The 11,217-nt window shown below is 53.6% G+C and overlaps 6 protein-coding genes across 6 annotated transcripts; 2 read left to right on the forward strand and 4 right to left on the reverse strand.

Annotated features, from left to right (window-relative positions):
- Positions 1-215: 215 nt before the first annotated feature.
- Positions 216-1,615, reverse strand: M421DRAFT_422027 (putative 60S ribosomal protein L8). The gene is made up of 4 exons (XM_033593031.1): positions 1,475-1,615; positions 1,209-1,364; positions 848-1,153; positions 216-779 (listed from the first exon to the last, which is right to left on the reverse strand). Exons 1-4 carry the CDS (start codon positions 1,574-1,576, stop codon positions 579-581), a joined length of 765 nt encoding a protein of 254 aa, XP_033447414.1. The 5' UTR covers positions 1,577-1,615; the 3' UTR covers positions 216-578.
- Positions 1,616-1,774: 159 nt separating this feature from the next.
- On the reverse strand, positions 1,775-2,190 carry M421DRAFT_422028 (uncharacterized protein). The gene has a single exon (XM_033593032.1). It carries the CDS (start codon positions 2,165-2,167, stop codon positions 1,901-1,903), a length of 267 nt encoding a protein of 88 aa, XP_033447415.1. The 5' UTR covers positions 2,168-2,190; the 3' UTR covers positions 1,775-1,900.
- Positions 2,191-4,016: 1,826 nt separating this feature from the next.
- M421DRAFT_36860 (ankyrin) lies at positions 4,017-5,096 on the forward strand (the record flags this gene model as incomplete). The annotated part of the gene is made up of 2 exons (XM_033589733.1): positions 4,017-4,579; positions 4,646-5,096. Coding segments are annotated over 2 exons (1,014 nt in total), but the record flags the coding sequence as incomplete, so codon positions are not given.
- An 866-nt stretch (positions 5,097-5,962) lies between these two features.
- On the reverse strand, positions 5,963-7,156 carry M421DRAFT_65794 (HSP20-like chaperone; the record flags this gene model as incomplete). Its single annotated transcript, XM_033596266.1, has 2 exons — positions 5,963-6,855; positions 6,916-7,156. The coding sequence occupies 2 exons, from the start codon at positions 7,154-7,156 to the stop codon at positions 5,963-5,965; spliced, it is 1,134 nt and encodes a 377-aa protein (XP_033447417.1).
- A 919-nt stretch (positions 7,157-8,075) lies between these two features.
- On the forward strand, positions 8,076-8,982 carry M421DRAFT_422030 (Bet v1-like protein). The gene is made up of 3 exons (XM_033593033.1): positions 8,076-8,412; positions 8,475-8,637; positions 8,688-8,982. Exons 1-3 carry the CDS (start codon positions 8,194-8,196, stop codon positions 8,759-8,761), a joined length of 456 nt encoding a protein of 151 aa, XP_033447418.1. The 5' UTR covers positions 8,076-8,193; the 3' UTR covers positions 8,762-8,982.
- Positions 8,983-9,363: 381 nt separating this feature from the next.
- On the reverse strand, positions 9,364-10,813 carry M421DRAFT_66014 (uncharacterized protein; the record flags this gene model as incomplete). Its single annotated transcript, XM_033596286.1, has 3 exons — positions 9,364-10,082; positions 10,138-10,402; positions 10,649-10,813. 3 exons carry the CDS (start codon positions 10,811-10,813, stop codon positions 9,364-9,366), a joined length of 1,149 nt encoding a protein of 382 aa, XP_033447419.1.
- Positions 10,814-11,217: the final 404 nt, after the last annotated feature.

Raw genomic sequence — 11,217 nt, forward strand, 5'->3', positions numbered from 1 at the left:
CTTGGGAAGGCGCATTGGAAGGCTTGTGTGATTCCAGACGAGCCCGACATATCTGCAGAGCATTAACTCGTCCGACGTTCACTAAATCTGTATGCCCACGATATTCTAGTTTGGCTGATTCACCTACTTTGGTCTGCTCGATTTGCTAGAGCTCTAGTAGGGCGACGGCAAGTAGATGTGGAGAAAGGAACATGAACGGCTTTGGTTATTAGGATGTCGATTCAAAAGGCTAAGTAAGAAGGCTTTGTTCCGGATGGTCCAAAGACACCAGCATCAAGGGTATCTCAGAAAGTATAAAGCATGTTAGACGCCTTGTGCGACTGTGGGACGGGACAGGTAGAGTTGGAACAGGTACAGCTTAAACGCGATCATTCACATTGCCAAAAGTACAGCCTATGCATTTTTCGGTATCACATTCCCTATAGCCTATCATGCTCGTAGACTTTCCGAGAAGCGTGACCGGAGAAGTATCATAACGCCCCGCCCTGCGCACGCTGCTGTGCTGTGCGCGAGAACGCCGGGCGCTGTTATTGATCTTGATATGAATCCGAAGAACCAACGCCACCTCAATAAACCGCTTAATCCTTGGTCTTCTGGGTACCGCGGAGCAGACCTGTCCTGCGGGCGGCAATGAGACCAGCCTTTTGACCGGCAACGGCGTAGCGCGAGATGGTCGAGGCCTTTCCGATATGCTGGTGGTTACCACCACCGTGGGGGTGATCGACGGGGTTCATGGCAACACCACGAGTACGGGGCCAGCTGTTGCGCTTGGCAGCGAACTGGAGAAGTCAGTATAGAGAAGCACTAGGACGAGGACCCCGCTACGCAGGGCCGCGGTTTTCCTTACCTTGTGCTTGGCACGCGAGGCCTTGAGGAGGGGCTTGTCGGTACGTCCACCACCGGCGACGATACCAACCATACCACGGCACGACGAAGGAAGGACCTTCTTGGCACCGGAGGGGAGCTTGACACGGGTCTTGCCCTCATCGGGGTTGTGGCCGATGACGGTGACGTAGTTACCAGAGGTACGGCCGAGCGCACCGCGGTCGCCGGACTTGTCCTCGACGTTGGTCAGGACGGTACCCTCGGGGACGGAGTGAAGGGGCAGGATGTTGCCGATGGTGAGAGCGGCGTGCTTTCCGGCGTAGATGAACTGTTGTGGGTTAGTTACGAGCCCGTCACTTCTCGTACTTTGCGGGGACACTGACCTGGCCAGTGTACATGCCCTCGTTGGCAATGAAGGTCTCGGTGTTGTGCTTGAACCGGTAGGGGTTGCGGAAGGTGACCTTGGCCAGAGGAGCGCCACGACCGCTGTCGTGGACAATCTCCTTGACTACACCGCGAATGTACCCATTGCGCTCAGACTGCGCCTGTTAGCGAAACTCTTCTCTCGGTATGCGCCTCCTGCTCCTCCTGCGATGTCGTGTTGCTGTGCGCAGGAGTTGCGAATTGCGCAGAATCGGTGCGGACGTACGAAATCGAGCGTGCGGAACTGGGCGGGGGCCTTGTTCAGGCGGGTGTTGGCCGTGAAGATAGAGCCGCGACCCTTACGCTGGTTACGGATGACACGACCCATGGCGACGAATGTTGCTGCTGGTGTTAGAATTCGTTCGAGCGAAGAGTTGGAAGTAACGATCAATTTCGCTCGCTTGTAGGTGCGCGCTTGCCGCAGGAGGACTAGCGTGGCCAAGGTAGCAGGCGCGCCGCCCGACCCATCATCATTGACTTGCGACCATCTCACGAGTAGAGTGGAGCTGCTTTTCAGGTACAACACCCGGCATGTTCCCCATGTAGCAAGATTCCGGTATTGCCTTCGCGTGCGCAAGTACTTCATCGCCGGTCTCTATTGCTACGGCGACTGGACGGCCTGCTAACCAGGTGACTCGCTTACGACAGACATTCAATTGAGCCTCTGAGCAGCCGGCCCTGCTGTAGAACGATTCACTGCAATGTCACTGAAATTTTTGCTATTGATGTCCGGGGCTGTTATCGGCAGTGCTGGGGCTGAGTGAGCTTGGGGACAGGTGGTCATCGCTGTGTGGAGACCAGAGAAGACGGGGGACAAGATGGGTGGCATGCTGCAGAAGGAGGTTGGACGCATTGGTGCTACAGTTCTCGTTGGGAACAAGAAACTGGCCTTCGACTTTGAGCCGTAAGGCGCACCCATGATTGAGGTCAAGGCGATGTTGGGGTAATTATCGTTTGGCCGAGGCGCAGAAGCTGATTGTGTTCCATCCCCTGCCTCAGCAGCGGTCTCGTGCGACTGCCGCACTTGATAAAGTGCAGTCCGATGGATGCCGCTGAGTCCCAAGTCCTACATTCATCGGCGGGCTGCATCAGAACTCGAGAATGCTCGTATCGAAACCGAGCCGACGAGTCGTTTTCACCCCACAAAATGCTACTAAGACGACTAGTAGATAGCAGACTGAACAGCAACAGTGCTAGACCTCAACTTCTGTACCTGATTTTTGGTCTTGACCTGAAATCGTACATGATCGGCGGCGGCGCAGGAAAAATGACCAGAAACTTGGCAGATCTTGAAGCCGAGACATTCGGTCTGGATAGACTGGATGTGCGGTTTATCACCCAGACATTCTGGATGTATGTTCCTGTAGTGGCTTCTTTCAGTCCCACACACTGATCTTTGCAATGAGGATGTGACAACTCGCAGTTGGCACCATCAGTTCATCGTTGCTCTGCCTGAGCTGTTACCACAGTCGTACATGTAACAATGGGACATTCTTTGTGATTTAAAGGAACTTCAAGACAGCAACATAGCACGAATTCGCCTCTTCCACGCAGCAGCTACACGGCTTGATACTCGCATAGGTCACTCCCTAGCGCAAGGGTGAAGTAGCTATTTACTGGCGGCGCTGATTAATCTTGTATGCTACGCCCGTGTTTTCACTTTTTGTGCGCAGCAGGCTCTACAAATGTTCCGTGTCATCGGCTCAAACAAGTTCATCACTGAGCACCACTACCATCGTAACACTTCTGCATCCTCAAACCAGTTCAACATGGCGGACCAATATTAATTTCAAGATCCACGTGACGACATCATCGCCTCACTGCGCAACCAGATCCAACTCCAGGAGTAGAGGGAGGCCGAGACCACCAGGAATTACGTCGACCTACTCCTCGAGCGCATAAACAGCCTGCCTCGTAATTACAAGCCCATCTACACCCCTTCCGCCATCCAACTCGAAAAACCGATCGTCAAGGCCCAGACCGCAGCCAGGAGAGCAGAGTTGCGTCTGCTCAACCAGCAACTAGAAGCCCGCGGTACTCAGTACGAAGACCTCCAGAAAAAGGGTCGGGAACTATCGATGAGCATGAATACCCTCAGTGCCAGATCTACCACCCAGCACAACACCTACATCTTTCAAGGCCAGGCTGCCGGCACCATCCCTCCACAAGCCAGCCCTCAAGGCCCCCCTCACGACTTGGCTGTCCATTCAGCTCCAGCTGCACCGCAAGTCTATCCGTCTGTAGCCTCGAATGGCTTGCAGATACCCTACCGGCAGCACATCCAGATCTCACTGACCTGGTTGGTTGGATCAGAGCCTTTGTACCGCAACGGGTGTCCCCGAAAGCGATGCCGGCTCAAGGGCTACCTCTTCACGCACTATTAACAGTGGCGGGTCTATCCCGATGAGCGTGCGAAGCTTCTGTGCTAATTTGGATTGAAGGATGGAGAAGCTATGAGCTAAGATATCAGAGGCCGGCGATGCGAATCGAAAGCCGTTTCGATAAATGTTCTTTTGAAGCGCAAAGTGTTCATTACACGAGGAAAGTAGCCCTAAGGTGCGCCCCTCAGTGGAGAGATACACCATGTCCCGAGACATGTTGGCAGTTCGGAACTTCGCCGTCTCTGATATGCGAACCCGCAGAGCTAAGGTCCGTAGACAATGTTGATCGACTTACTCACCTTCAGGTCAGCTAGCTCCGACGAGGATCTCTGCAGTGCTTGTCGTGCGGTCGATCGTTTCGTCGACGGCTTCAAATGGCCCTTCGAATATTCTGAGTATGCGATGCGCATTCTGCAGTGGCTAACGTTCTCTGCGCGGCCGCTCTCCGTAGAAGAGATGGCCGAAGTCGTCGCCATTGATGTGGCATGCGACCCAGCGTTCGACCGCGATGAGGTGCTCGAAGACCCGCTGGAGGTACTGAACATCTGCTCAAGTCTAGTCACTATCACAACGAACAAGCCGGACGGAAGCGGGAGGCCTGGCCAGCGTATCATCGCTCTAGCACACTATTCTGTCCAGGAGTATCTTGTGTCGGACAGGATCAAGCAAGGACAGGCAAAGCAGTTCAGCATGCAAGAGGTCGAATGCCACAACGCATTGACAAAAGGCTCTTTGATGTACCTGCTCCAGTTCCAGCAGCCACTGTCAAATAAAGTTCTTAAGGCATTTGCACTCGCAAGATACGCAGCACAGTTCTGGAGCAGCCATCTTCGAAATACTAGAGACAACACAGAAGAACTGAGTCGAATAGCGGTGGATTTGTTGTCAATAGGACACCCCGCATATCACAATTGGATCCAATTGCGTGACCCAGCCCAGCGGAGGGTGAGGTCTTGGAGAAGACGTCAGAACGGAGTGGCCCCACCGTTCTACTATGCAGCGCTGCTAGGCCTAAGCACCGTTGCAAGGATACTGCTCGAGGAGGACGCCGACGTCAACGCACAGGGTGGACACTACGGCAACGCACTGCAGGCAGCTTCAGTGGGAGACCACGAGCAGGTGGTTGAGGTGCTGCTTGGCAAAGGCGCCAACGTTAACGCGCAGGGTAACGAAAATCACATCTTTGAATTTAGGGAATCGGGCAGTTGTAGCGCACTGTACGCAGCTTCAGCGGAAGGCCACAAGCAGGTAGTTAGGATGCTGCTTGACAAAGGCGCCGACGCTAACGCGCAGGGTGGACGCCACGGCAACGCACTGCAGGCAGCTTCAACTGGAGGCCACAAGCAGGTGGTGGAGATGCTGCTGGATAAAGGCGCCAACGTCAACGCTCAGGGTGTACAATACAGCAACGCACTGCAGGCAGCTTCATATGACGGCCAGGAGCAGGTAATCAAGACGCTGCTTGATGTAGGTTCTTATCAACCCAAGAAAGATGATGCTGTGGCAGGGCTCAAATGCATTGTTCAGGCACCCAGTAAGCAAGCAAAGGACACAACGGAACGTGCCTCAAATCTGTCAGTACGCTGCGCCACATCTATTTTGAGCGCAGGGCGAGGTGTGCATAGCGCTGAAATTATTACGATAGAATACAGCCCACTTGTAGCGCGCTAATGCAGGTCCATGAGCACTATAAGGCGCTAGCACGACCGATGGCCCGGACCCCTTTGTAGGGGTCACCTCCCCCACACTGCGGAGATTCTGGCATGCGCACGCCTGCGTTGGAGCGACCTCTCAACACTGGGGAAATGACCTTCCTTGAACGCGCTTTATCCTGGAAACTCCGATACCTGATCAAACTGCTCAGGTGGCGAGCAGACAGGGGGGTATTGCAACAAACTTGTTTCACGGCGTTGATGGGATGATCGACAACATGATCAACACTGCAGAGATCGCAGTCGGAGCCTGCTGACGCGGAGGAGAATAGTTTTATGAACATTATAGGTGAGCGACGACTCTACAAATCTGCTCGTCGGAGGCGCCGAAGGTGCGAACCGCTAACCTGTCTTGGGACATAGTGTGTCTCTCCACTTCGGGACGCACCTTAGGTAATTTGAAATAGGAATTTGTACACTTTGTCAAAGGCAATAACAAAATGCAACAACCTGTCTATCATAGTGGAAAGCCACCAGAGCGGAGCAAAACATCGTGGCAAAGTCACATGCAAATGAACACCAAGAATTTCCCAAATTATATGTTACTCCATGCGCCTCGCACTAGAAATCATGAAACCCAAATCAGCTGACGACAAAGAAAGCGCTCTTGTCACCGGGTATCTACTCAATGTCCACCTTCTTGATCTCCACAAACCCCTCATCCTCTTTCCTAACCTCGATCCTCAACACGCCGTCCTCCAACTTCGCCGTGATACTCTCAGCATCAACATGTGCCGGGTTTGCCCTGGTGCCCAACCTAATTTTCCTCTCAAACGGTCCAATTTTGCGCTCGTTCATGGCCAGGGTCTTCAACAAGTCCTCGTCGCCGGGACGGTAGATTACACCAGCAACAGACAGCTCGGACTTCTCGGCGTCCCAGTTCACGCCGACGTCTTCCTTCTTTGCGCCTGGCAGAGACATGTGGATAATGTATGAGGAGGATGTGTCGAAGATGTCGGCCTCCGGGGAAAAGTATTCGCTGTCCTTTGCTGCAGTTTCCAAATTCTTATTGGACGAGTGCTGGGCAGCGAATGCCTCCCACAGCGGTGCGAAGATGGATGCACCATCTGTGGTGAAGCCACGCTGGAAGTCTGGTTCGCAGAAAGCACCTCCGAAAGAACCAGGGCCTCCGAACGGACCACCACGGCCCCAGGGTCCGCGTCGTCCTGGCCCGCCGTGGTGAGGGCCGCGAGGGCCGCGACCAGGACCATCGTGAGGCGGGCCATGGTGTCCACGAGGGCCGTGACGGCCTGGTCCGCCGTGAGGACCGCATCCTCCTCGTCCTCCGAAGCCGTGACGACCACGACGGCTGCCGCAGTGGCCATGGCGTCTGTGGTGTCGTCCTCCCTCGCTGTCAGAGCCGGATCCAGATGGGCCTTCGCCATTGTCCTTGTCGTGATCGTTGTCGTTGTCGTTGTCGTTGTCATTGTCATTGTCACTCTTCTCGCCGTCTTTCTCACCGTCGTGCTCGTGGTGGGGTTCGTGTTTGTCGTGATGAGGGGGACTGTGGGGTCCTGGAGGAGGAGGGTGACGGTCATGTGGGCCATGTGGTGGAGGAGGAGGAGGGCCATGACGAGGTAAGCCTCCGGGGCCGCCAAAGAGCTGATGTCCCCATGACCAAGGGTCGAACGGTGGAGGGCGAGCACCTTCAAATCGAGGGCCGTGATGACCTTCGTGGCCCTCGCCGTGCTCCTTCTCGTTGTTATGATCCTGTCCATTCTGACTAAAGAACGGGTGGTTGTTGCCTTGCTGCTCGAGGCTAGCGACGAAGTCCCAGAAGGGAGCGGTGTTGTTCATGTAATTGAAAGAAGCCATGATTGTTGATGATGGAAAAGTGAAGCATCACACCCTACCTGATCGTTCACTTATACACATCTATCTGTCTAGGCATCAATATTCACGTGGCAGGCGTACGTACGTTCTCCCCTCCTCGCCACAGCCTTGTGTGGCCGCCAAATGCGCCCCGTGTTGTCACAGGCCAATAATATAGCTCTTTGGGACATCCTACGAATCAAGCGGAACCTTTGAGAAGAGTCATGGCTGATAGGCGTCGCTGCCGCGTCTCACGGAAGTGTCTAGCCTTCTAAGTGGTAGGCATAAAGTGGTTGCGCGGCCTCCAAGTCGTCCAGAAGGGGCAAGGGTCGGGAAGATGTCGGCGGTTGCTTCGTCCGATGTGGCGCAGTAAGGCGTCGACTGTGGCGATGTCTGCGTCTGGCCATGCATTGCTCCAACGTCTTTCTTTTTTCGGGGGCTTGTGAGCGCCTTGACACCGATGCGTGGACCCGCGGCTCAACTCTCATTCTGGCTGCGCTGTGGATGTCTGGAGTACCGGTAGCCGAGGTGTCTGACGTCTACATACATCGAATCCTGATGGTTTCCCCGCGCTGCTGTTTGCAGCCAAAATCCCCTTGCTGCAGCAATGACGCATTTCTGCATCAGAAGGGAATCAATGCAAAAGAGACGAAGTCTGACAGGTGGTGATCGCAGGACCGCATCTTGAGTGTTGACAGCATATATGTGAGTACCTAGATTATTAAACTGAGCGATATGAGTTACGAATTTGTAATGCACCAAAGTCGATGAGAGTGACATGCTGATACAGAAGTGTGTGGCGATTGAGTACACGATATCTGAATGCGAGGCTGAACTGGAGGGGTGGCGAACAAGCTGTCTCGCGTAGCTAGTTGCGATCAAAGTGGGGGAGAGGGGCAGCTTCCATGACGCCAGGGCCAAGAAAATATACAAACAATTGCTTGATCAAACTTCAGCAGGTCACTCCACATACACTTCACACCCAAAAGCCAAATACTCTCTTCAAAACACCACCACAGAACTAATTGACCTCATTCACAATGCCTGCCATCCCTACTTCCACCTCCGTCAGCGAGTCTGCCGTCATTGACGCACCCTTCAGCGATGTCTGGCACCTGATCAAGCTCCAGGACTTCAGCAAGTTCTGGTCGAAGCTCGAGAAGAGCGAGTTCGTCAAGGGCGCCTCTCCCGAGACCGACATCGTGCAGTGGACATTCAAGGACGGCCAGACGCTCGAGGTCAAGCAGGAGGAGCACTCCGTAAGTTTCTGAGTCTGCTTTGCGCAAATGCTTTGCACGGAACCAGGCTGATTTGGCTAAAGAGCATCGACCACTACATCACCTATTCCATCATCTCTGCTAAGCCCGAGCTGAGTTACACCTCCGTCGTCTCAACTATCCGCGCGTACCCCGTCACCTCTGGCAAGCACGAGGGCCAGACCTTTATCACCTGGACTGGCAACTTCTCTTCGGACGCCGATGCCAGTACGTACACTGATTGCTCGGTAGCTTACGATGAAAGCTAACAGACCTAGGTGTCATCCAGGATGCCAAGTTCAAGCGCCGTGAGGCTCTCGACGATCTCGCCAAGGCCGCCTCGAAGAAATAGACCCATCGTAGTGTCGTAGCGCCAGGAAGAGGAACGAACGAATATCAATTGGCCGATTGAACACTTCTAAGAGGAAGTGCGTCCTCATCCTGCCATGGCCTTGACCGGCAAGTGTTTAGGACGATCACAATAATACATTATATTGTAACATCGTGACTTATCTTTGTGGAGATATTGTTGATTTCAGATGCTTGGCTATGACAATTCCACTGATCTACCGACTACGTAGCTGCTCGAGCTATTGCCTTCGCGTGAAGATCGACGAAGCTAGTCTCCCGCGTGTAGTACTACCGGCACGACATGACTGAGGCCGGGAAAGGGCAAGACCATTCATTGCCTCACTGGACGCGACCTGGTCAAATGTTGCCCAATCTTGCTCTTTCGTGACGCATACGTCCGCGACACGACAATGCTGTTGTGAGTCGTTCCAATCGGTGTGACTTTCCTCTGCTCAGGCGACTCATGACCAGATCATTGCGTTCTTCGAGCGCTGCGTGATCGAATTGCAGCAAACGCACTCTTGAACAGATGAGCTCTCGATACGTGTATAGCCGAGCCTGTGATTCCAAGAGGCTATGTGCGAGGTCTCTTCCAGGTACCGCTCATGAAACGGGCGACGATGGCGCAGATGAGTGGCGATATACCGTCTTACCCTGTTCGCTTGTTTTATATCGTGAGCTCCAGCTTTTGTGCTTTGGGTGCATTGGCGACGTGCGTTCTGGTTCCCTTCGACGCTCAACCACCTTGACTGGCCAAAGAAAGTCCAGCGCTGGTTCTTCATCTTGTCGAAGGATGCGATCCTGACTCTCTCGTTCGTCGCCTGCGTCGCTCGAGTTCGACAATTCGATGACTTCGCCAGGTTCGGCAATGAATTCAGCGAAAGTGGGCTTGTCTCTGCTCGCCCGCTCCGGCTTGCGCCCATTTGAGCCAAGGTGAGTGTTGAGAGACGCTGAATTCGTAGTCTGTCGCGAGCTGTCGTTCGAGCGGCTGTTCGACGAGCGCAGAGACTTGGTAATCGAGCCTGCCGTCGCAAACATGCGCTTGAGGAGTGGGCGCAGAGTCGCCAGACATCCTGCTATGATACTTGCGCCGCACTCGATTGTGGACCAAATTGCAATGTTCGTGGCGTTCCAGAAGAAGTCGTCAATCTGAGTTAGGCCGTCGACGTATTGGAAGCGGATCATCGAGCAGATGCATGCACTTGCGGCAAGGCAGAGGATGAAACCAACAGAGAACTTTGAGCTGCGGTCCATGTTGGCGTTCCAGAGGACTATGATCGGCAATATGACAAAGACGAGGTCAGTAAGTGTCGAGAAGGTAGCTAATAAGCTTTCGTCAGCAAGAAAGGCCGGCTAATGATAGCCAGTGACTCGTACCTGACTGATATGCCACGAACCTGTCGAGGCCTCTCGAAGTACACTTCATCTTGAGCTGCTGCATAACATAATTTTCGACGTTTGACCCGCAGCGAAAAACGCAATAAAAGAAAGCTGACACTGAAGATAGGGCGTTGACGCCGATGGTCACGTATATGAGCATAAGGTGCCAGGGTGCAACCACGATGCGCGCAAAGAATATGCCGAGTGAGATCTTAACCATCATCATCGCTATGAGGTAGGTTGCTTCGCTCACTACGACCCACTGTCTCTGGTCAGCTTCATTGCATGAAGCGCTTCGATTGACTGACCTTCGTGAGTTTCTGCAGCCCTTCCATACTCGTGACATGAGTGCCACCTTTCATTGTGAGTGCGGTATCATTGCTCCATAGAATATGCACTTACCGCCATGCGCTTCGATGAACAATTGTGCTCCACAAAATATCGTGAAGATCATCTACAGGCACATTAGCTTTAACGATCTGGTTCTGCGAGTGATGATAATGCCTACACAAGCGAGGATCATAGTCGCATCATCCCAGCCAAAGCCTGCAATGATCCACGTGCGAGTCCATACTCGGAGTGTGATGAAGAACCATGCCAGCGCCAGGAACGCGATCGTTATTCTTTCTGATTGCTTGCCCGCTTGGGCGATTTCGTCGAAACCATGCACCATGTTCAGATCAAATGGTGTCGAACGCAATGACGGGTGCCACGTGCCGTTAGCGAATATGTCGTCCCAGATGACGGCGAGAGGCGTAAGGAGTGAAAGGAGGTAAGTAATGAACGGAGACGATGGCGGGCGCTCAGCGCAACAGCAAACGGTTGGCTCTATTGCTACATATCGGGTGCCAGCTCGAGTATATGGGCAACGTTACACGACACCGGCCTGAACACCACGTTGGGATGAGTAGGTGCACAAGGTAGGACAGACTAGATCACGAAACTCTTGGGTCGCGTTCATCGGTCCACGCAAAAGAAAGGTCGCCGAAGGAGCGGGTTAACCCCTCTTATAGACTTGAGATGTACCTTTCGAGATGGGAGCTGAAAAAACTGGTGTTGGAGTCTCCACAGAGAGGC

The sequence above is a fragment of the Didymella exigua genome (assembly GCF_010094145.1).
Source record: "Didymella exigua CBS 183.55 unplaced genomic scaffold M421scaffold_18, whole genome shotgun sequence".
Taxonomy (NCBI): Eukaryota; Fungi; Ascomycota; class Dothideomycetes; order Pleosporales; family Didymellaceae; genus Didymella; species Didymella exigua.